The 25790-nt window shown below is 41.2% G+C and overlaps 1 protein-coding gene across 12 annotated transcripts in view; it reads right to left on the bottom strand.

Annotated features, from left to right (window-relative positions):
• Positions 1–25790, bottom strand: part of LMBR1 (limb development membrane protein 1) — a 138321-nt gene that overhangs the window by 26490 nt on the left and 86041 nt on the right. For all 12 annotated transcript variants that reach the window (XM_061166216.1, XM_061166217.1, XM_061166215.1 and 9 more), the window contains 6 exons: positions 9971–10051; positions 7508–7584; positions 6785–6862; positions 3638–3711; positions 3336–3426; positions 2062–2128 (listed from right to left, as the gene is read on the bottom strand). In XM_061166216.1, the coding sequence (XP_061022199.1) occupies positions 2062–2128; positions 3336–3426; positions 3638–3711; positions 6785–6862; positions 7508–7584; positions 9971–10051 (468 nt within the window). The remainder of the gene's footprint in view (positions 1–2061; positions 2129–3335; positions 3427–3637; positions 3712–6784; positions 6863–7507; positions 7585–9970; positions 10052–25790) is intronic.

Here is a 25790-nt window from a genome sequence, read left to right on the forward strand (position 1 = left end):
AAAAAAACTGCACATATACAGGTAAGTGATAATTGCCCTTGTTCCTTGGTTTCTTACTTAACTGAGAATGCTGGTTGAATTCACAGAAGCAGATGAGAGCACCCTAAGGTCAGGACTCCCTTGTGAGAGGCAATGAGAAAGAACGAAAACTTTCACAGCTTGGAATTCGGTTGTTAAATACATCCTCTATTCTAGTCTTATAAGCTTTTCAGCTAGTAAATCAAAATCCCGTTATACACTAGGATAATATTCATGACAATTCTCTATATTTTATCTTCTTAAAATCAAAGACTCAATTCTAAAGGGTTAATAGAGGAATAACAAAGTAACTCTCTAGTTTGCATTTCCCATAATACTAAAATAAAGCTTTTTCTTTTAGTCTAGAAATGTGCTTTTTTAATACTGTGAAAAGCCTCTATGAATCTGTTTAACGTATTTATTTCTTTTCATCTATTCAGTGCCACTGGGCATAACATGTAATGCAGTGTGTGTTGATATTTTGCAAAGCACCACATGACTCACTGTACCCTAATACACTCCATTAATCCTGTTTGGACAGCTGGGGCCAGGCGTTTGTTAGCTGCATTTTAATTGTCCCATCTTTCTTTTTCTTCTTTTTATTTATCTCTATGGCAAACTACTCAGGAATTTAATGTGTTGATCTTCAAAAAGCACATTTTGCCATTAATCTGTTTTCTTTGTATTAAAATGGTACTCAGCATGTAATTTTCTTCCATAAAATCAGTATATGTTACTATTAACAATTAATCTTAAATAACAGTGCACAGTGAATTTCATACATGATAAAATGGTAGGTTGGCTATATCACAGAAATTGTTGGACTGCCATAACACAAATGACAACAGCTACAAATCAAGTTATAAAAATGTACTTTTTGGCATTTTCAAGATTAGCACACCATAAGCAGAAGTCAAAACAATAACAAGTCCTATAACGCAAACACAAAGAAAATAAGACCTCTTAAGTAAATGAGCTTTGTGTTAGTCTGTGGAAAGGCGGTCCCTTTTACATTTACACTTAGATTTCACTTTTTACTAAAATATGGAATTCTCTGTAAGAATTATGAAGATCACTATGAAGCTTACACTTTCCTGGCACAGCCTGCATCCCTGAGAGCTATGAGTCTTGAATAAATAATGGAGGCAACACAAGAGCTAAAACAAAAGCAACTCAAAGTTACTTGCAATTTTTGTCATAAGCTAGTTGTTATGGTTGAATAACGGGATTTTTAAAAATAATTTGTGAACACTCAAGTCAAAATCTAAGACTAGAAAATGGAACAGAACTGCCTAATGGAAACTTTTGTCTGAAATAATATTTAGCCAATAACTGAGAATACAGTCTACTACAGTGTTTTACAAAAGATAAGAACATCAAATGAAGATTTATTCAACTGTTTCAACGACAAAGTGGAAATGTTTTACTTTTGAAAGATGACCAAAATATTCTTGTACATCGAAAAAATAAGAAAACTATATGAATGCCAGGCAAGTAAAAAACTAAGGAGCTAAAGTTCACCCTTTAAGTCAGCGTGGGTATGTCAATGCTCTCAAAGATCTCACTGCTTTCAAGTCTATGCCCTGGACATAAAAGCAGCTTAAGGTACATTTTACAGATTATCAATTTTTTAAACCACATACTAAATTATACGTTTTTAAAAACATTTCATGTGGGAAAATATTAGTTTAATATTTTCTAGACATTAAACATTGTTTTATTTAAAAAAAAGAACTTAACAGTTTCCTCAATAGAAGACTCAAAAGCTTAAGCAGTCAGTGAAAAAAAGTAAAGACTACTGTTTGGAAAGGAATATTTCTAAGCATTTGAAAAAAAATCAATGATGTTTATTTGATGAAAGTGCTTGTTTTGGTACAGCCCTATATACAAATATATTACAGAAGTAAAGGTATAAAATAATGTGGGAGGAAATAATATACTTCAAAGAGAGATCTTTTGGGAAAAGTTTAGAAGTTTAGGAAGTTTAGAAAAGACACTTTAAAAGGTACAGACTTTACGTGAAAAGTTCTCATTTAAACTTACCCAGTGTTCTTGACATCACAGGCAGCGCGGAGCTCAAAACCAAGATTGACACACAATTCCCAATGATCTGTTATGAGAAATCAGGAAGAATATTGGGCAGCTACACAGCATACACGTAAGTAAAATCCACTCACATACTGGCAAGTTACTGTACATCCTAGTTACCTATGGTACTTTGCTAACTTCTTAATGATACTATTCAATACAGAAAATAAAGAGAACCAGAAAGTTTTTCTACAAACATTTAAAGTTCTATTGGTAAGTTCTAGAAGGTATTTACAGTACCTGACACAAAGAGAAAATTGCATTTTACATTACTGACAGAGGTTGCTAATTTCAAAAAGATTCGCCTAACAGGTAAAAAAGAATTAATACTTTAATACTTATGATTCTGTTTTTCAAAGCCAAGACTACTGCTCAAGATATATAGTATCTACTTCTAATGTAAACTAAGTTTTAAAGCCAAAAAACTAGAAATCTAAAACACCTAAATTCTAGCAATTCTATTTCAATATATCCTATGCTTATTCTTTCACATAAATAAAAGATGCCAAAAGCACAGATTAGTACTTATGTTTACTTATGCTAAATATCTCAAGAAGCTGTAACATTTAAATAGACAGATAAAGATATGTAAAAGTAATATCTCCCCTTTAGAATATGCTGAAAATACGGAAAATCTGATAAAAAGAAAAGAAGCCAGCCGCTCCTGTGATTCTTCATTGTCAGCCTGTGGGAATATTTTACAAATGCAGTCTCTATATAAGATAACAGCCTTTGTTACTCAGAAGCCAATGACATATTGTAGAAAGTCAAATTAGCCTCAGACTACAAAATGCTTCTGAATAGAACTCTTCCGTCTTGCTTTAATTATTCAAATTTGAAATACTTTGTCTCTACTACTTGTAGCAACTAAGTTCTTCAGATTTCAAACAAGTTCCCTGAAGTACAGTCAGCACAATCAAAGTTACTCATTAGCAATACGTTTTCTTTGCAGGAAAAAAGGGTCCTTTCAGGAGCCTTCTATAGCTGGTTAACAAGCTCTGCGGTTCTCCGCATTTACAAGTGAATGGACACCATCCAAATTAAACAGAGCACATCCTTTTCCCACTCATTCAGCATTTTGAAAATCTTCCAGTGTGTGTTTACGCAACTTACAAACAAATACCTAGAACCACAAATGAACCATTTGGGGCGATCACTAAATAAAACAGTCCGTTTGTCTTGGAAGGCAAAAGAGGGGCACAGTCACCTAAGACTTAAAAGTACCTTACCTTTGTCATAGTTGTGTCATCCTTCTTGGGAATAAAATTTCCAAAAAATCGGAGGCTGTAGAAACCGACGACAGAGGACACCATAAGATAGCTGTGAGAATCAAGGAAAAAACTCTCCAAAGAATGTTTCCTTGAGTTCTCAAAAGGCCCAAAGGAAAACAAAACAAAATGCCACTTGGAGTGCTTGAGGAAGACTGACTTGTTTTTTCTTCCAGGAAAGTGTCTTAGTAAATTACCACTACCCCCAGAAAACTAGACAGAAAACTTGTTAGCAGACAGAACTTCAGTTAAAGAAAGGATACAAAATCAAAATGATTTCGAGTGCAGCTCCCACAAAACCAAAAGCAGAAAGAGAAGCATTTCCTATTCCAGGCCCCTGGGGGGAAAAAAAAACACTTTGCAGAATTCAGTGACACTATTACATTTGGTTTCTCTAAAATTGCTGTTTCATAAATATAGGACAGTTGAAATCAGAAATGTTTAATACCCTGGAATAACATCTAGACTTTCAAAGGAAAATAAAACATGGCATGAGACTGAATTCACCAACTAAACCAACCACATGCTAACACTTTTTAACAAAGCTCAAACATCTCTGTTTCATCTCAAATATAATTTAAGTCACTTATGAAAATGACATGATTGTGTGTGCGTGTGCATGTGTGTGTGCACGCACATTTAGTTGGGTCCAACTCGTTGTGACCCCATGGAATTTCCTAGATGAGAATACTGGAGTGGACTGCCATTTCCTCCTCCAGGGGATCCTGCTGAACCAGGGATTCAACCTGTGTCTCCTGAGTCTCCTGCATTGGCAGGTAGATTCTTTATCTGGGTTTATTGTTAAATCCTAAATGCTCTTGGGAAAATAATCTTTAAATATAATAGTACAGTAAGAATAGAACATGTAATTGTCTGAACCCTGAGGCAACATATAAAAAGTATACAATTAAAGTATGTCAGAAGTAAGCTAAGCAAAGGAAGATGGTGAATGTACGTATCCTGTTACTGCTCTTGAAAGTTTCATTTCCCTAAGGAATTCAGGGATTTAATTAACACAGATTTTTCAAATGCAATGCTGCACATTTTTTCCTAAACATTATATCTATTCTCAAAACCTACCTTTATCTAGAACTTAACAGAACAAGCAAGAAAAGCAGTATTTATTAATCAGGCCAGAAAGGCAAAAAGTCATTTCTTACTGAAGTAGGAACAATTTTTTCGAAGCTTACTAATTAAAGCAACTCTGAATACGAACTACTATTCTGGTATCAGCTTCAATGACATGTAACAGATATACCAGGATAATTAGGAATATAGTCAGCCTAATGAAAAAAAACAAAAAACAATAAATAATACATATTGTTTATACAATCTAATTTAGGCATACAGAAGTTAGAATACTCATTGAAATTTCATATATAAATAAGGTAAGGGACGAAGAACTTGTCAACTTTTGTCAGTCTTTTGAAGAAAAATAAATAACGCTAATAGAAATCTTATTAACTTGGATGGAAAACACCTTGGAAACACTCTCTGTCTCAAGAGAAGCCTAGAGGCAGGATTAAGAAGCTCTGACTTTATTACACAATCATAAACAGAGCCTGCCACGTGTATGTGTCCCTGTCTACCATGCACGAAGGGGATGGCACAAAAATGTATCGTGGAGCTTGGGCCTTACCCAGCATGCGCTACATGAAACTGGGTTAAAAAGCGGACAGAGGTCACCACGGTAGGGGATTCCCTGCTAGATCAGCGGACCTGTGTCTAAACAGCGACAAGGACGAGGGTGCCAGTGGAAGAGGGCTGCTCCCTGTTGCTGCTGGTTAGCGGGATGAGGAACCTGGAGCAAGCTGCGAGGCTCCAGCAGTGAGAGGTGACCAGGCGCTGAAGGGGCTGGGGGCAGGGGGTTAAACTGAAAACACTGCCCAAAGAATTCGCTTCTCAAAGAACAGGGTTCTTTATCTTGGACTGAAGGAAAGGAATTAAGATAAATACTGGCTTTCTTCTATGAGACAAAAAGTGGATCATGTGGTGCAGAGAGAAGTGGCGTGTAGGGAAGCAAAGTCTGCTACCCCGAAAGACATCTCTCTGGCATGAGGGTCATTTCAGGCTGACTGTTTTTAAGAAACAGAAGACAAGTCAGCCTTCCATTTTAGCCCGCCTCCACTTCACCCCTTAACTGCCTGAAAGAATGTGGACAGAGGCCCTGGCCCACGAGGAGCACCGTCACCAGACCCTCCAGGGCCAGGGCTGAGCGTGGCCCAGGAACCTGGCAGGACCTGGAGACCAAAGTCTGTTCTGGGTCCCAATTGTTTACCAAACAGCTGCTTTTCCATCTCCAGGAGAAGTGCCTTCATTCCCCTCAAAGTCCCAAGCCCCTACCCTCTTCTTCTCTAAGATGGAATATAAGCCTCAGTTATATTGTCCTGGGGTCTCATTATTCTTACAGTGCTCCCTTATACACATAATTTAGTAGTTTTCTTCTGTTAATCTATCTCATTTCGATTCCAATTCTTAGACCAGACAGAAGATCCTAGAAAGGGTTAAGGAAAATTTTTCCCCCCAAAGAATGAAAATTCTGGAAAAGTTTTGAAGTCATTTCTATGGGGAAATGGCAAAGGTGCTAACTTCAAAAACGGTAATAAAAGGTCAAAACTTAAAGGCTACTTTAAGTATCTAAAGGTTTATAAAGACACCTAGAAAAAGAAAGCCTTACATGAGTATTTAGTGGAAACTATCTTCCATATGGAAAATATATATAAATAGACTAACTGCTGGAATTTAATAAAATCATTAATTTTTCTAAAAAGAGAAAAAATTAAGTTAATTTGTGAAAAGATGTACATCTGACTCCCTCCAGCAATTGAACATTTTGATTCAAGTTCACACAATGTCTAACTCTTCTGAAGCATGAGTCCTTACAACCATATTTGGATCTTTTGCAAACTCAATGAATCCATCTAATAAACTCTTACAGTTCAGTTCAGTCGCTCAGTCGTGTCCAACTCTTTGCAACCCCATGGGCTATAGCACACCAGGCTACCCTATCCATCACCAACTCCCGGAGCTTACTCAACTCTTGTCCATAGAGTTGGTGATGCCATCCAATCATCTCAATATAAACTCTTTATATTTCACTATTTCACAGAATATACATTTTCTTAAAGGATCACAAATATGAATTTCAATAAAACAAAGATAAACTCTAATACAAAGTATAAAAGGAAACTCTGATACTTGATACAAGGCCCAGACAATCTAAAATAAGAAATCAGAAACAAAAAACATAGTTTATAAACACTGTTTATGAAAGCTCTTGCATAAAGAAGTTCATACAGCTTGAAGTATATATATACATAAAGGCAAATGCTTTCATCTACTTATTTGAAACACTCAGGGTAGACATAGAATACTTTTGCAAAAGAAAGACATTAAGTGTTTTACTTTACCCTTGTTCCCTTTGGCATTGCTGTTTCATCAACCAACAGGCAAAGAATATTACAAGCCACCAAGAGGACAGAAATGGACTACAACAAAAAAAGTAAGCCATCAGTTCTGAATTTCAAAGATATTTTGCCAATATACATATATTAAAATCTCAGTAACCAACCAAATGTATGCTTCAGAATAGAGGAAAAGCAGTAAAGACCAAAATTCTACATATAAACCTGAAATAATGAGACTATAAAAATTTCAGAATTCTCAAAAATTCTGCAAAGTATTGTAATCTCAAAGCTTAAGACAAAAGCTAGTAACAAAGGTCCATTTATTAACCGATTTTACCAACTAGAAACCCAACTGCACATACTTAACAAATGGTTAAAATGTTATCAGAACTAATGTAATAATTTTCATACCCTATCACAGAGTTTGAGCAGGGTATCAGCAACACCATGTCTCTTCTTAATTTTCAATTGAAACAAAAGAATGAATTTCCCACTTTTATGAGGAAACAGATAATCTTGAGAACTTTTTAAAAATTCCCCTTAATTTTAATTCTTGCTCTATTGAGTTTTTACCAAAAAAAAAAAAAAAAAAAGCATACATGGATTTTAAGCCTGTTGACAGAAAACCAGTTTACCTGAAAGCGTTTAGCTGAGGGAATTGTCATACATAAATGCTAAAGTAAACAGAAAATAATTTGCTTTATTTAACAGCAAACAAACCCTTACTGTCTCAGTGAGGAGAAGAACCATAACAGCAGGGTACACCAAGTTTCTTTCCCACGCTGAAGCCTTTTTGCGCCTCTCTATTAGAAGGGAAACAAAATATAATGCAAGTTTCAGCAATTTCCTAAAGTTCTCTCCAGATTCACATTTTCATTCCATACTACTACAACCAGTATGTATTATTTTTACATAAATATTTTCCTAAAGCCATAAATTGTTTTTAATTTTCCTCCACAAGCTAATTTTAAAATCAGTTTGCTACATTAAACAGCTCAATCCTATGATGCTCAAATCTTAACACTGCCACGTGAAGTGAAAGTTGCTCAGTCATGTCTGACTCTACAACTCCATGGACTGTAGCCCGCCAGGCTCCTCTGTCCATGGAATTCTCCAGGCCAAAATAATGAAGTGGGTTAACATTCCCTTCTCTAGAGGAATCTTTGCAACTCAGGGATCGAACCCAGGTCTCCCGCACAGCAGGCAGATTCTTTACCATCTGAGCCACCAGGGAATGCTGCAAACACGTTTCAATTGTTAATGAAATATGTTGTGGATATACAGCTTACTCCCGAAAATAGAGTTACCTCTGTCTTTTTTTTAATTTACATGTTTACATACTGAGAGTCTGACACACTGGCAGAGATCTGGAGTACCAGGTAACATGGGTAAGAGTGCCCTCTGATCCCACACCTAAAGATAAACACTCCCCGTTTTCTAACGGCTGGAAGCAAAATTCTACTTCTAGTGACAAAGTCTACCTTGTATCACCCCAATCCTTATGCCACAACTGGAAAAGATGGATCACATTTAATTTTTTAAAAAGCAATGTGTGGGATGGGGAATACGTGTAAATCTATGGCTGATTCATATCAATGTATGACAAAACCCACTGAAATGTTGTGAAGTAATTAGCCTCCAACTAATAAAAAAAAAAAAGAAAGAAAGAAAGAAAGAAAAAAAAAAGCAATGTGTGTGAAGATATCAGAGAGTCACCATGATGATGAAAACTGAGGGCCATTCTGTCAGATGAACTGACGGGAGCCTCAATACGCACCATGCTGCCTTGCACAGTACTTTCCAAACAGACCCACAAGGCTGGGAAATAACACAGAAGTTGGGGGTAAAAGAAAACGATGCTGAAGCAAAGCTTTCAGCACACCCAACAGAGCCAGTGAGACACAAGTAGGGCTTGGAGCTACCAAGGTAGCCAGAATTTGAGAGGCTGTGGTCACAGGGAAAGGAAAGAGCAAAAACACTCAGCTACTTTCCCCTTCAAGGCATCAGTGGCTCAAAGGCTGAGAAGAGGAACCAAAAGGGGCAGAAGGAGACAGAGAAGCTGAGCAAAGCTTCTGTCAGGCTTACACGGGATGAAGAAGATAGGGTCAGAGTCGACAACAAAACAAGCAGGAGCAGGCTTTTAGCTAGGACCAAGGAAAAGCTGTACCTAAGGAGGAAGGCCAAACCGGAAACAGACAAGCCCTCACAAAGAGCAAAACCCAGTTTCAAACGACTTTAAGCCCAGACAGACGGCTAGACTGACCTGTCCCTACGCGAACTCTAACCAGAAGTGAGAGTAAATCCTCTCAGTGAGAACAAAGCATCATGCAGAGTCTCTACGGTTTTGTATGAGGAATGCTACCAGGAGGAAGGACAGAGAAAAAGATGACAACAGGAGCGGACTTTCAGCAGATCCTGATACTGGACATGAAAGAAAACAGCTTTAAAGCAACTATTAATAACTGATATGTTCAATATAAGCAACAAAATGGAAAATGTCACAATTTGAATCAAGAAAAATAACCAAATGGAAATTCTAGAACTGAAAACACTGTAACTGAACTTCAGAGTCCAACAAAGAGTTCTGACAACAGTTGGAACATGGCTAAAAAGAGTGAAATGGAAGACAGATCAGTAGAAAATATCAGACCAAAGCACATCAATTAAAAATGAGAGAAAACAAAAAATTTAAGAGGGAAAAGGTCCTGCATATTGTAACTGAAGTCTGAGGATATGCAAGAAAAGGAACAGCTGCAGTATCTGATGAGACAACAACCAACAGGTGCCCAAGTAGATGAGAGACACTAAGCCACGTACTCGTGATGTGCCACAGACCTAAGGAAGGATAAATACAAAGGAAAAAAGGCACTAAAAGGTAAGAATAACAGAAGATTACTTATCAGAAATAATACAAGTGAAAAAGATAGTGGAGTGATATATTTGAGCATCATCATCTATGAAAACTCATTTTGTACACATACAAAACAGCAACTAAAAAAAGTGAATAAATCCATGTTCATCCTCCCTCCAAACTAAAAGACATTCTTTATTAATGGTTTTGGGCAGACTGAAAGCTTGTAACATAGACAATTCATAATTCTTAAAAGTATTACAGACTACAGTAGTCTTTAATAAGAAACAAAGTCCAATACATAAGTCGAGGGAAAAAGGGAAAAAAATGTACAATACCTAATTTTTTCTTCAGAATCTTTACATTTTCAAGTTCTTGTTCCAACTCTGTTACGTTATATTCCACTGATGAAGACAGTCCTAGTGGAAGCAAGCACATTTTAGAAGTGAAACAGCAGAGCTCAGAACAGGCAGCCTTCACAGTTAATGAAAACACAAAAAACACATAGCCAATCCTGATTACTGATAATGAAAACAAAGGCTGCTGTGATTCACAGAAACATACATCCACTTCCGTACCCTGAAAAACTTCCAAGTTCTTGCTGATTAAACACTACATGATTCCTAGAAAAAGTCTTTCTCTGGTAAAATTCTTATTTGATATATTATTAATTTTTAATTAATTACAAAAGTATCACGTGAAAGAAGATCAAAGATCAAAATCGCCTCATCATCCCACCTCCCGAATGGGACAATTTGCCAGCAGCTTGGGTGATGCTTTCTTCATCTGCAAGTACATACACACAGATCCATATTTCATCATATTCACAGTCTTCACTATATATTTTATAAGAATAGGGAAAATCAGACATTATTTCACCACCTGCTTTCCTAGTTAATGATATGTCCATGCTGACAAACAGCCCCAACTTAACAGCCGAATAAATATTTGAGTATGGACATACGTCAATTTTATCCAGAATTATTCTGTTTATGAATCTTCAGGTATTCTTCAATTTTTTTGCCACTATGAACATTCTTCTAGACACATACAGCACATTCTGGTTTTAGACTGCAAAGTCAAACAATACGAGCACTAACACTTTTAAAAGGTATTTAAAGGTTACTTCCCCCTCAAATGCTGTGACTATAATAAATTACTGTAGTGACTTACATTTCTAGCAGCACCTCACTGTAACATGTGTCTGGCATCAGACGACTGGCCCAGCTCTAGGCTAATGTCAATGCTACAACCTCAGTGCTCCGAGCGCCCACTTTAGGTAGGCCGGGCTAAACTGTGTTTGGCAGGTTAGGTATTTTCAACTTGCAACGGGTTTATCAGGAGGTAACCCATCATAAGTCAAGATCTATGTTTTCCAGTCTTCCCAGCAGTGGATGTTGTAACTCTTGAAGTTTTGCCAGTATGAAGGGCAAATGATGTTTTCCCATTGTTACTTTAACATGCATGCCCTATTCATATTTTCTGCTGTTTCTCCAATGCTTTGTATAGTTCCATGCGTGTGTGCTCAGTCGCTTAGGCATGTCCAACTCTTTGCAACCTTATGGACTGCAGTCCTCCAGGCTTCTCTGTCCATGGGATTATCCCTGTAAGAATACTGGAGTGGGTTGCCATTTCCTTCTCCAGGGGATCTTCCCGACCCAGGTATTGCACCCACATCTCCTGCATTGACAGGTAGATTCTTTATCAGAAACACTCAGGAAGCTCATTTGTATTTTATTTACTAAATTCTGAAATGAGCAAATAAACAACCCCCCACTACAACTGTACTTTGATAGATTAGCTTTTTCTCAATTTTTAAGATTTTTTCTTCATTATGTATTTGCTAATAAGATTTGGGGGCTCCTATAAAACTGTATCATGTCCCTCACAAATCCCACCTTTTATCATTACATCATGACCCCCACTGTCTTTAATGCCTTTCTTCATATTCATCTCCGCCTTTCAGACATATTGATAATTTTCATTAGACCAATATTCAATGTCTACATTATTACAATACAAATTTTATCCACTGCTTACCCATGTAATATACTACCATTAGCTTTCCTTTCTTCCATTTTTCTTTTTTACTCCCAGAATTAATCTTTTTTTCCATTTGCTTAGCTTTTTATGCACTTACCACTAATTAAAAGCTAAACTTTCCTCGCAAATGTCTTTATTTCCTCCAGTAGCAAGCGAAGAAAAGATGAATGGGAGGTAATTTTTTTGAAATTATCCAAATTTATTTTTCTGGGCTCCAAAATCACTGCAGATGGTGACTGCAGCCATGAAATTAAAAGACGCTTATTCCTTGGAAGGAAAGTTATGACCAACCTAGTGAAGTGAAGGGAAGTGAAGTCGCTCAGTTGTGTCCGACTCTTTGCGACCCCATGGAATGTAGTCTAACAGGATCCTCCGTCCATGGGATTCTCCAGGCAAGAGTACTGGAGTGGGTTGCCATTTCCTTCTCCAGGGGATCGTCCCAACCCAGGGATTGAACCGGGGTCTCCTGCATTGTAGGCAGGCACTTTACCATCTGAGCTACCAGGGAAGTCCTTGGAGTCAAGGACCAACCTAGACAGCATATTAAAAAGCAGAGACATTACTTTGCCAACAAAGGTCTGTCTAGTCAAGGCTATGGTTTTTCCAGTGGTCATGTATGGATGTGAGAGTTGGACTATAAAGAAAGCTGAGCGCCGAAGAATTGATGCTTTTGAACTGTGGTGTTGGAGAAGACTCTTGAGAGTCCCTTGGACTGCAAGGAGATCCAACCAGTCCATCCTAAAGGAGATCAGTCCTGGGTGTTGATTGGAGGGACTGATGTGGAAGCGCAAACTACAATACTTTGGCCACCTGATGCAGAGAGCTGACTCATTTGAAAAGACCCTGATGCTGGGAAAGATTGAGGGCCAGAGAAGGGGATGACAGAGGATGAGATGGTTGGATGGCATCACCAACACAATGGACAGGGGTTTGGGTGAACTCCGGGAGTTGGTGACGGACAGGGAGGCCTGGCGTGCTGTGGTTCATGGGGTCGCAAAGAGGCGGACACAACTGAGCGACTGAACTGAAGTCAATATTAAAATTTGGTTAAACATAAATTACTTATTTAAAAAATATGAGGAATGACAAGGCATGTGACTTACAGAGACTTAAATTCTCATCTTCTGTAGTCGTCAAGTAATAGTTAATGCAGGAAAATCAAGAAATCACAAGGGAACCTTTCCCTTTAGTGTTTACAGATTTATTACTATTTATTAGTCAGGATAAAACTACTTATCTGTCAGAACTGTGATGCCATTGCTCCACTGTCTGCCAGCTCCCAGTGATGGCTCTGAGCGGTATGAAGCTCTTCCTCCTGCTAGGCCTGAGTGCAAACTGCTTCTCATTACCCCTAGAGAACAGGTGGGCCCTTGTCCAGGTGTTAGGAGTCACTCTTGTGCTCCAGGCCAGGCCCTGGGTGAGCACTTTCAATCCGTGAGTTCCTGTCCTTTAGGACTGGGACATCTGCTTGATTTTGTCATCTCCTCCATCTCATTTTCTCTGCTCTCCCCACTTGGAATTCCTATTAGTTGGATGTTAAGATATCCTGAACTGGTTCTCTAATATTGTAACTCCACCTGATTTTTGCCCATTTTGACCTACCTTCTTTATCTTCCAATCCTTTAGACATATTAGCATTTCTAAATTTCATGGTGCCCTTTCTTTCACCAGTTATTCCATCCTTACGGAATCCTGGCCTTTCTCATGGATGCGGTCCCAGTCTCTCACAGAATACCAACGATACATTTACTTGCATGCGTTCTTATCCTGTGCATGCTCTGTCTCCCCCAGCATCCTTTAGTGTGTGTTTGTTTTGGTTCCTACTTTCCTGGGAGAAGTCTTCCTCTTAAGTCTGGTGAGTCTGAGTAGTTGGTTCACACTTAAGAAGGAAACACTAAAATGACAATTTGATTTGAAACTCTACAACTGCAATAAGACTTCCTGTTGGGTGCCCCAACAGGGGTTCTTCACAGGCACCCAACTGCTAGGAGCCTGGGAGGCCCTCCTGGACAGACAGAATCCCCAGAGAAGACTCCTCTGATCTCCTTCTTGGGGTTTTAGAGCTCTGCTGTCCCAGCGAAGACAGCCGGGGCCCCAGGCATTTAGTCTGTAAGCACTCATCCATCCACCACTCCCTCAACCCATGCCCAGGCCACAGCTTTCCTTTCTCTGGAAAGTAACCCTGGATGGGGGGAGAGATGGGAGTCAAACTCTTTGACGAGCAGGCTGCTCAGCCAGCCCCCTTGCCTTAATCCATCCCAGTCAGCCCCACTTTGGCAGGGGTCCACTGCTGCCGCTTCGGGGACTTTCAGGGGCTCGGGTATGAATCGAGGACAGATGGTGCAGGATTCAACTTCCGTGGGTCTGCTGAACTAGTCGCTTCTAAAATTCTCTCAGGTCTGATAAATTTCAAAACATCTGTGTGGCTTTCTCCACTCAAGTTCTCCTCCTTTTAGGTCTGTGCTTGTGTGAAAACTCACCTCAAAAATAAGGAGACAGTTTCATGTAACCAGAAGTTTTCACACAGAGCGGGCTGCGAGGCGGGTGTTCCAGCGGCGCATCAGTGATACCCAGGCCCTGAGCCCCGCTGCCCACAAGCTGGCTTGTGGCCGAGACTGATGCCCTCCCTCCTTTCCCGTGATTTAGTGACTCCTGTTTACTTTAGTTTGCTTACCATTTCTTCTTTTCCCAGCAAGTGGAGTTTCTGTTTATTCTTTTCCCTCATGTAAAGCTGACACTTCAGTGGTTACTTTCTCATCCTGAGCACACCTACTTAAGACTTGCATTTGTTTCCACATAAAACCCCACAGGGAAACCTTACTAGGCAACTGATCCCCCACCAAGGCGAAATTTCACAATGCTTTTCAGAAACCATCCTCTCACTGCTTTCCACCCACCCCTCCTAAGCCATGGTTTGTGCTGAGGTGGTTTTAAAAATACTTAGTTTGAGATTATTACTACATTCTTCCACTGGTATGGAGCTACCGTGTCCTTAATGACTACAACAGCACCTAGTTACTAAACATACTACTCTAAAATGAATAAATGAATGAATGCCTTTTTCTGTCTTAATAGGTACATGACATTTTTAGAAATGCATGAATTTTTAACTGCCATCTTCCCTGCACCCTTGAGACTCCACAGTACTCAATAATCCTTAACAGGTGATAAATGGGAAGTTTAATTCTTCTCTCTCTCCTTTGTAAGTGACTCTTCTACGTCAAAGCCAGTAAACCTGTTTTTATCATTATCATTATTAGAATTCACGAATCCAATAGGATAACTGGATCTTTTCAATTTCTTGCTAATAATCTTACCTAGGACTCTGTTACCTTTTTAATGTACACGCAACTCTTTCCTCAGCTCACTGACTGTTTCTTCTATTATTTATTTACTTTTTTCCTAGTTGTTCTTTTTTCTCCCTCTAGATATTACTTAGACTAGGTATATTAACTCTGTAGTCCAGGTCTATTATTTCATTTCTGATTTCCTTCTCTCTCTACTTTCCTTTCTCTCACTTGATTCTACCAGATGACTGATTCAGTTTTCAGAAGAACTGTATCATTTTCCCACTGCTGCTGTAACAAACTACCATAAACTCAGTGACTTAAAGCAGCGTGGACGTCTTGCCTTCTGTTCCGGAGGTCAGGAGTCTAACCCAAAGGCGGGGCAGGACTGCGCCCTCCGCAGACCCCAGGGAGAACCGGCTTCTGGAGACGGCCAGCCCTCCTGGGCTTGGGGGCCTTTCCTCGGGTCACTCCACCCTCCGCTTCCGCGCCACGTCCCCTTCTGTGACCGCCTGCCTCATCGCTCACTCCTCGCGCTGCTGTGGTGACACGGCGCCTGCCCACCAGAGCACCCAGGATAATGCCAAGCCCCTCACTGAGGCACAGTGCACGGCCCCCGTCCCCGTGCCAGGGGACACATGCACAGGCTCTGGAGGTGAGGACTCGGACGCTTCCGCGAGACCCTATTCTGTCTATCACAAGGAACACCTCATCTCTTGCCTACTAAATTTTAAAACTTATCCCCACATTCTAGGCAGTCCTTTTTCTGCTCCAGTGACATCTCTTTGATAACCTGTACTACTTTGTGGGGCTGAGTACGAATCCTCCTTTGTCTTTCCCAACAGCTGACTTCAACCGGAAGCACAGTCTCTAGATGCTCACCTCGGCCCTCACCTCAGCCCTGAGCAAACACCACGTCCAGATCTGCTGCTCTTGCTCCCTCATCCCTCTCCAGGCAGACCAGCCCTCAAACAGTGACAGACATCTGCACGGCCAGTAACTGGTGTTCTTGGGGACTAGAGATGAACCGGCCAGAAATACCGACTCGGGAGGAAGAAGACTCAGTGCTCTGGCGTCTCTCAGGGTGCAAACAGCACTCCTCTCTTAAAGGGAGAGAGCCTGCAGAGAGGGTTCAGCCAACAGCACAAGGCAGCTCGGAGCACTAAGCCCTCCTGTGCAATCAGAAGGCTCCAGTCCTACCTAGGTCTCTAGGGACGGGAAGGACTGTGCCCTCTGCAGTCCCATTCTCACTACCGGCCGTCACTGAAGAGACAGAAATCCAATACGCTCCCCTCCTCCCCTTTGGAGAACCTGAGGTCTTGAAAGCACTGAAATGTTACACACTATTTCCAGAACTCCTGAGTTTTTTTGCTTCCCAATATATAGTTGATTACAGAACGGAGGTAAAGATAGTATAGAGGTATTCACATAGTGTGCCCCAAAACTACTACAGTGCTACTACAAACTCAGAGCTCCTGGCAGCCAAAGCAAGACACGTAAGTTACAGAACTAATGGCACTTCTGTATCACAGAGAGACTTACAGTGAGGCGGCAAAGCACTGTAAGATTCTCAACCATCTTTGCATTTAATAGTCTTAGAGGTAAGAATATTTTACTTTTCATTCCATTTCTTTATAAATTATATGTATGTATCTGTAGCTAATGGTCATTTAACTTCTACACCTAATAAATTACAAATACAATCCCAAACTATGTTTCATCCCCTATGCTTGTAAAGAAAAGCATAATTCCAGTAACCAGTTCACTGCTAGAAATAATAATCTGATGACTATTCAGAATTTTGAAAGGGAATCAGAGTAGATAAAGTATTCCTGCTGTTAACGTAAAATTAAAAGACATAAATGCCTACTTTGTGGGTGTGATATCTAAAAAGCTCAGTACAGATGTCCAGGCCAATCAAACTTTTCAAAGGAAAAGAACTAAAGTGATGTTTCTGTAACACTGTTTTTATTTTTTTTTGATGACACAATGCTAGGCACACAATAGGTAGTTAATAAACACTGAGTGACCTGCACACTAAAATCAAGAATACATTCTTATTGTCCTTAAAAGAAATTATGGTTTTTACTAAATGACTAGATTTTCATCTGGAATAACACAATTTTCAAAGACATCACCACCTTTTACTGTATTTCTCATTACCTACATGAGAAAAGTAAGCTTGTTTGGGCAGAATATTCCAGTATAAAAGGAAATGATGGCTCTTGTAAGGAATCATGACACACCTCAAATAAATATTGGAATGTTATACAAATTTAAGTTATAACAACAAAATCATCAAAATATCCTAAAGAACTGTATTATCATTACCTTATTTCAAAATGAATCTAAAATGTTCAATGTCAGCATTGTCTAGTCAATAAGTCAAATTGGTAGACAAAACCTGTTTGGACTAGTCATGAAAAATAAAAAGGGATTCTCCAAGAAAACCACAAAGCAGCTCATTTAAGGTCAATTTAACGGTATTATTCTGTTTTCCTTCCAGCCTCAACATAAGATTTCACTACCTCAAAGGAAATTGTAAGAGTATCTATTTGCATTCCCCCTAGGTGATTGGCAGTTCACCACCAATTAGTTCAAAATTACACTGTTACTAGCATGCAATAAAAACAACACCTTTCATCTTTCTTACACAGGTAAGACCTTCAGAGCCAATAACTTTGATCAAATGAGTATTTTTGATCCTGCCCCACCCGTCTCTTTGGATTCAGGAAAACTAATAGCTGACGGCAACTTTTCCCAGCTTTATTCTTAAGCTGAAAAACTAGTGTGGCATTGAAAATATTTTGTTCCCAAGATAACAGAATTTCCCAAAGTCCAGCACTTCAGCAATTAAGCTGTCCTCACACCTTTTCTTAATATGTAAGAGAGCCTTAACTGACATGTATTCATATATTAAAGGACAGATGCTATTTACTGTACAATATATAACGTTGCATTTCTAAAAACCAATATAAATCTCCAAATGATTATGTAAATAATTCAAAGAATATGAAGCAATAAAACAATCTCCCTAAACAAATCAATACCCTAAACAATCCAGGGTCCTAAACTTAGTCTCTAATGATCACTACTTGAAAATAGATCCCTCTGGTATATACCTTATTGTTTCATTTAACTTTTAAATTTAGTGTATAGACAAAAGAACGCTAGTTATAGAATCTATTACCTAAGCAATTCTTTAAAATTTTGATTATATTTAGTACTTTGAACTGACCAAAGTTATCTCTGTCACCAAGAATGTGAGGTCACTCAAATACTTTTCATTATTCCTAGTCACTTAGACAAACGAGTTTGTTGTTAAAACCCAAGACTCCTAATAATTCATAGAATGAACAGTCTCCATCCCCTAAGCAAACACCAATTACTATACACCATAAAGCCACTGGTGATTAGACAGACCCCACAAAGCTTTTGAAAACTGAAGCCTGGACATGCAATCTCTAAAACATCTACCTGGGCATGAACAAACACTATTACCATCTACAGAGGAGACAGATAAGTCATACACTCAAAAACTCTACTTCCATTTCTATTCCCTTTGCAATGCTAACATTTGTTAAAATAGTTTCTGTTTACTTCTGACATATGCACAAAAATATGGCTAGTTACTGAACCAAGTAATATGAGATTTTTTTATATCCAACACAATTTTGAAAATGCAAAATACTTTCATTATAAAATGATCACAGACAATATGCAGAATAGTAAACAACTTTAGGAACATTACATGAAACTCTGTACAATGAAAGGTTTGGCCCTTTTTTTTTCCTACTTCGGCTACAAGGTAGTGGTGTACCTTAAGCCAGATAAGGTGTTGAGATTACTTTGCACATTACTCTGGGGAACACCATCATCACCTGGGTGTGGTTACACAAGCAGTTCATGTGCATTAAACTCCTCTTCTGCTAACAAATCTGGATCGTCTACACAGAGCAATCTCTCTCAGTTTCAAAGAATACATGATACTTGACTCTTGAATTATTCTAAAGTATTCTTCATCTACTGGTACTGTATCTCTTCAGTCATCTCATTTCATCCCTTCTTCATCTCACTATTTGGGCCATATTTTATTGTCATGGAGTGATTATATAGCCCAAGAAGCTGAATACATTGTAACAAGATGTCTCCTACAGTTTCAGACCCTTGGACCCAAATGTCAGTGTCTTACTAAAAAGAAACCATTTAATTAGTATTACCAGTAGAATTAATATTCTTTTTGTTAGTTCATAAAGTCAAGATATTACTAAATCCTTTCTTCTATCACAGTATTGCCCCCCAAAGGGGTCATTCAGTGTCAACAATCTTTGCTATGTATGTTCCTGATGAAAGTCAGTATCTGATCAACTTCAGACTATCTACTATTCCCAGAGTCTGGTAAATCTGAGAAACTCTTACATCAGTGGTATAACCAACAGAATAACCATTGCAAGACTATAAAAGAATGCTGAGGGGAAGTCAAGATGAGAATACTGCAGAGGACATGAGATGAAATCCAGTGCGTCCTTACACTATTGAGGGTGGTATGTGAAAGACATCAGACAGCCAACCACATTTCCAGTGACGATGGGAAAGCCTCTGACAGGATGCCACCACTCTGAGCAAGCACAGACTGCCTGGTAAACTTGGCTGAGGGATACACAACAAGATTCTAGGACTACAGGTTACTGAGTTCCACAAAAAATGAGGATGTGTAGGGGTTTTTTTCAATCTTTTACTTTTCATAATACTAAGATACAACAAAAATGAAATCAGTACATCTTCTGTGCTCCTAAGAATAAAGAATTAGTACAAACCTCAATGGAAAAAGCTTTTAAAAAGATTAGAATGAAGCAGGAAAGTAATTGCCACCAAAGGTGATATACTAACTTTTTATCATGAAGATGAAAATAGTACATAAAAAATGGAATTGAATCATTAAGTTCAAAGGCTATAATATTTTTAAATAAATCACATTCAAAGAACTGTGAAGGTTTTGAACTTAAACAACAAAAAATAATTCCTGTTCATTAGGTACTTCTAAAGTTACCCAGTACACCCATAGGCTATACACACGAAAGCTAATTATTTCAATTAATGCTGCCGCATGACTTAAACATTTAAACAAGCTAATGTATATATATCTTAATCCTGAGAGGGAATTACAAAAGATTTTCTACCAAGATTAATGTAATGGGACTTTCTGTTGGGCTACTCTTCAGGGGTCCTGGAGTAGAAATGGGTTGTGACTGCTCCAATTTCATGGCTTAACAATAGAGGGAAAATCGCTTTATTTCTTTTCCTTCACTAACACCAAACACACGGTCTCCAGCTCCTCGTCTTGGCTTGTCTCCAGAGGTCTCTACAATGGGCTTTTCTAAACACTGTTCCATGCGGTGGTTTTTTATCCTATCACCAAATTTCACTTCTTCATTCTTCACATCTATGGTAAAATGACGAAATCACTGTGTGTGCTTTTCATCTGTCCACTTACTTCCAACCCACCACGTGCCTGGTGGTATCAGAGGATCAGGAAGAAAACCAGCATACACCCCTGCCTGCCGAGTCCCTGCTCCAGGCAGGGAAAAGGGCAGGATGAGAGATGAGCAGGACATCAGTGACCGGAAGGCGCTGTGGAAACAAGGAAGGGGAAAGGGAAAGAAGTGCCGGGGGAGGCAGGCCTGGCAGCACTGGCCGCGGGGCTTACCGTGGGAAGGCCCATGGGGCAGGGGCCCGGCGGGACAGGCCCTGTGCGGCAGGGGCAGCAAGGCGCCCACAGGAGCTGGGGGCAGCCGGGAGCCCACGAGTGAGGGAGGGCTGGCCCTCAACACTCTCCTGCCTCGCAGGCCGAGGATGGGCGCAGGGAGCCGACGGGGATCTGCACCAGCTCAGCCAGCAGGGACTGGCCGTCACTCAGATCAGGGAGGCAGCGGGGCAAGGGGTAAAGCATGGTCAGATGCTGGAGAGGCTTTGAAGCCAGAGACGAGAACTTTGCGAAGGAATCCACAGAGGAATGAAGAGCCGCCAAGGAATTCACCTGGGCACCTGGAAGAACGGGTCTGCCACCTGCAGGAGTGGGCCCATGTGAACAGAGGCCTGTGGAGCTGACTCTGGACAAGAGGTGCTCAAGGCGCCCACTGGACAGCCCAGTGGGGTGAGCACTGGACACCCGGCTTGCAGAGCTGGGGTCAGCAGCCTCACGGCCAGGGAGGGCAGGCAAACAAAGCGGAGCACCAGGACCGAGGCAGGGAGGGGCGGGGAAACCCAGCAATGCAGGCTGAAGAGCAGCCGCCCGTCACCTGGGAGGACGAGGAACGTGCAGGGGACAGAAAGCCGAGGGGAGTAACAGCATTTCCAGGAGAAAGGAGAGCTAAGATGAGGACTACGAGCCACAGCCAACATGGCACCAGCACTCTGGTAGTCGCGGGGGCGGGAGTGAGCTCAAAGTCTCACCTTTGAGCAAGGCTGTATAGATAAACTGGTCATAACATGTCACTAACGTACCGCCCTGGATCAAAAACTCACACAACTGTGCTTTGACCTCTAACGGGAGGAAAGGAGCTTTCTGAGAGAGTTCCCAAGTTATAATCCTCAATCAAGCTCGATGAAAATTTTCCACTTCTTTCTTGGATCAACTGATTGGTTTTTTGTGGACACTTCCTTTCCTTACTCTTTTACTTGTTCTTTCATTCTGTTGAGAAAAATCAGAGTACTTTCCTATGCTGATGGCAGTGAGCCAGCTGATTCTGTGAGAGAGGTGGCAACCCAGCCAGAGGTCTGTCCTGCAGCCAGGGAGAAGAGACGCGGGCCGCTGCACCGGCAAGGGCCAACCGTAGCCTTGGTCCAGCAGCGGGACGGCCAGGCACAGCGTACGCAGAAGAGGCAGCGCACTCAGGCAAACCCAGGCAAGGGGCCAGAGTTCTGACACAAGAGCTTCTGTTTTCTTGACAAAACAGGAAGCAAAGTATCAGCTGAGAGTGACCGTGAAGAAGGTCTGAGAGAAGAGAAGACATAGCGGTCGTCTGGAGACTGTCTGGTCAGACAGGAAGAGAGATGTCAGGCGGCCACAGTCAGCGGGGAACGGCCATGAGGGCAGAGAACATGCAGAGCAGGCTGGACTGAGGCTCGGAGAGTGTGAAGGGGCCTGAGCGCGCACAGGGGCACTGGCTCTGACGACAGCCTGGCACTAGCGCGACTATGATGAGGCCTGGGGACGACTGGAACGCGGGGGCAAGTGGCGGTGCTGAGAAGTCATGAGGGTAAATACATGGCACGTGTGAAAAGTGTCAACACTGGGTAACTGTGGGGAGTGAGCCGGAGAAGCCAGCTGGGCTCACGACGAGGCCCGGGCACCAAGCCGCGGAGCAGACGGTTAGGAGCGAGCGCTCAGGGGCTTCCCAGAGGTGGGGCTCCGAAACCACTGAGGACCGCAGGCGCGTGGAGAGGAGGCTCGTCAAAGAGCAGACGGCGCCGTGTCCCCCCGCAGGGAGCAGGCCTCGCCTGGGAGGGGAGGGTGACTGGGAACAGAGAAGCGGCCAGTCAGGTCAGGGCCTACAGACGGACTCAGCGCCTGACGCAGAGCAAGGGCAGCCCAGGCAAGCTCCAGGAGCAGTGCCGTCAGGTGAGCGGCAAGCAGGACCCCACTGGGAGCTGCTGGGGAGCCGAGAGTCCTCAGGACAGAGAGAAGGCCGAGCGCTGCGGTCCTGCCGCTGGGTCCACGCTCCGCCCCAGGGCTGGTGCAGAGTGTCCTGGCGGAGGGGACAGTGGGAACCGGGGGCAGAAACGGGCCCAAGTAGACAAGCGGACCAGAGTCTGAGATCACAGGACAGTCCCTGCTCCTCGGCCAGACCAGAAAGAGGCCAAGGGCAAAAGGCACGCTCGCTCCCGCCCTCTCCAGTGCGGGGACCGCATGGGCTCCCTCCCGCTCCAGAAACGCACACAACGCCTTCCTCCACTTCTTGTCGGGTCCTTCAGCACTGGACGCAGCCTTCAGGCAGTCTCACCATGTCTCTCCCTCTTCTTCAGTTAACTAGCCCACAGTCTCAAGACTCGGATTCTAAATTCACGGGCACGCTGTCTGGTGCTTAGAGAAAGCAGCATGGTGAAGGGAGGAGAGAATGGGGCAGGCTGGTAGCAGGACGGCTTCTCTGTAACAGTGCACAGTTAGCTTTACTTTGTTACTGTCTGTTAAGAAATAACAACACTATTAACAAGCACAAAACCTCTAGCGCCGAGTATCGACGCGGAGCAGTGGAGAAGTCACGGGCAGGCAGTGCATCACAGAGCTGTGCTGATGACCTAAACACCAGCATGGAGGCCGAGCTCAGGCATGTAGTGACTACCACAACAAGTCATCTTATCTTCCAGAACAAAATAGTATTGTTCCCACACTTAAGTCCCTTTTGATATCAAGTATCATGTTTTATCAGGTAGCCGTAAAGCTGGGATCAGAGCAAACCACGCAGATGTCCCCAAGCTACACGCAATGCCCGTCACAGCCCACAAGCACCAAGAAAGCACAGCCAGCACGCCCTCAGAAAACACCACCACAAGTTCTGGGGTGGGTCACCGCTGTAAGCTGTAGTTTTTAAAATCTTCTACTCTATCCTGAAATTCTTTTTAATAGCCCAGAGTAAAAACTTAAACTTCACTTTGTAAAAATAATTTAAAATACATGATAATTCTTACAACAAAATATATGTGACAGAGTACTACATTAAATATATTCCATGGGGTGACTGCCGTTACTAACCTCCTAGTAGTACACGTGTGCTCACTCATGTCTGACTCTGCAACCCTTTGGACTGTCACCCACAGGCTCCTCTGTCCACGGGATTCTCCAGGCAAGAACACTGGAATGGGTTGCCATTTCCTCCTCCAGGGGATCTTCCCAACCCAAGGATCAAACCCACACCTCCTGTGTCTCCTACATTGCAGGCAGATTCTTTACCCACTGAGCCACTGGGAAAGCCCTACTAACCTCCTATGATCTACATTTTCTTAAATAGCAAATTACAAAATAGGGTTTTGTTCCATCTTGGCTTTTCTTCCTTCTGCACAACTGACAAATATACTTACTGAAGCTCATAACTCTTAATCTGTATTAATCAAAATGTCCATTTTGCTTCAGAACCCTCTATATTCCACCTTCAACAGTCCACAGTGCTAACCAGCAGCAAAGAGCAAAGCCACAGCTTTATCCCAACATATCCCAACACACAATCTCACTGGAAAGATTCTTAATGACCACCGACAGTCAGAAGTAGTGCATGGCCTCCCGAAATGGCAGAAAATAAAAGTACACTTAGCATTGGCAATCATATCATCTTTTTTTAAGTCTTTACTGAATTTGTTACAATATTGCTTGTTTTACCTCTTGGGTTTCTGCCTGCAAGGCACAGGGGATCTTAGTTCCCCGACCAGGGATCAAACCTGCGTCCCCTGCACTGGAAGGCAAAGGACTGCCAGGAAGTCGCAGATCATATCACTCTCAATCCCCTGCAAGCTACACCATTACTGAGTTAGCTGGATGTCCTGTTTACTTTGGCTTTGCCTCACTGTATACTACCTTAAACTCCTGGCAAGTGTCTCCTCTTCCGTTTCCTTAGCTGTAACGGAGCCACTTTTTATTTGAGGAGCTAAGGATCTAGAGACATTCTGGAGAGACTTTTCTTCCTCCACTGTTGAAGGACAAAGTGAGAAAAGCCTACATTTTGGGGTTTCTTTTGATTAGCCTTACTTCAAATTTTTTTAATTCACAGAGCAATGTATTTTACCCTTCCTAGATCTGAGCCTCCTGATCTGTACGACAGAATGATATTGTATATAAGCTGAGACATAACCCCACACTGCAGGGGGCAGCTAGACATGGATTCTGAATGATCCAGGCAGATTTAGTATACAATGGCGTGATTATCTAAATAAGACAAGTTCATTACAATATTAACTACTTTAATGAAATATTATAAAGCTGACAGTATTGATTAAAGTTATAATTCTTAAGTTAAATAGGTTTAAATGTTAAAATAGCTTTAATAAAGTTAGAAGAACAAAAGATATATGTAGTTCCAGTCTAAAAGCTATCAGTATCAAAGTATATAATTATTACTGAGAAGAATTCTCTAGAATAGATACAATCCAAAATTCTTTGATCTAAGAATGTCTAATATCAACATTTTGGGGTTGATGATTTAAATTCACTATCTGTAACTGAAGAAAGTAGGTATCTTTCTTCCCATTTCTCAATATTGTGTAGTTACAGTAACCTTCCATTTTATACCTATTCTTGAATTATGATTGTAAAATATAGTTAGCTATTAATAATCTGATCTTGGTGGGAGGTTTTCAACATTTAAAAGAAAACTCCGTAGGAGAAAAGAGTGCAGGGTGAAAATCATTTGAGTAAAATAAAACATTTTACTATGTCATTTCTCTGTTAAACTATCATTACTCTTTTCTTTACTGGTTCATCATTTGAAGCCAAAAATGATCCGTAACGAAAATTTAAATTTTAAAGTCTTTGACAGGCTTATGTGGTTATCACCTGGTAATGAACAGTATCCCAGAATGAAGACAGAGTTCCTCAGTACAGCAATCTAATCTGGCCCCTTCTCACAGAAGAAACACCGCTTTCTACCAACAGGAGAGATACAAGGAAGGGACGTTACAGCCGCTCAGACAGACCTGCAACACGCCAGTAACTCTAAGTCCTGACACCCGTCATGCGTGAGGATCTGGTGGAGGACAGACACGCCTCAGTGTCTAGGCGCTGAACTGACCCTGCCAGATCACAGCGACTTTCACTGAGGGGGGACCTGACCCAGCTCCT

The sequence above is a fragment of the Dama dama genome, chromosome 18, assembly GCF_033118175.1.
Source record: "Dama dama isolate Ldn47 chromosome 18, ASM3311817v1, whole genome shotgun sequence".
NCBI lineage: Eukaryota > Metazoa > Chordata > Mammalia > Artiodactyla > Cervidae > Dama > Dama dama.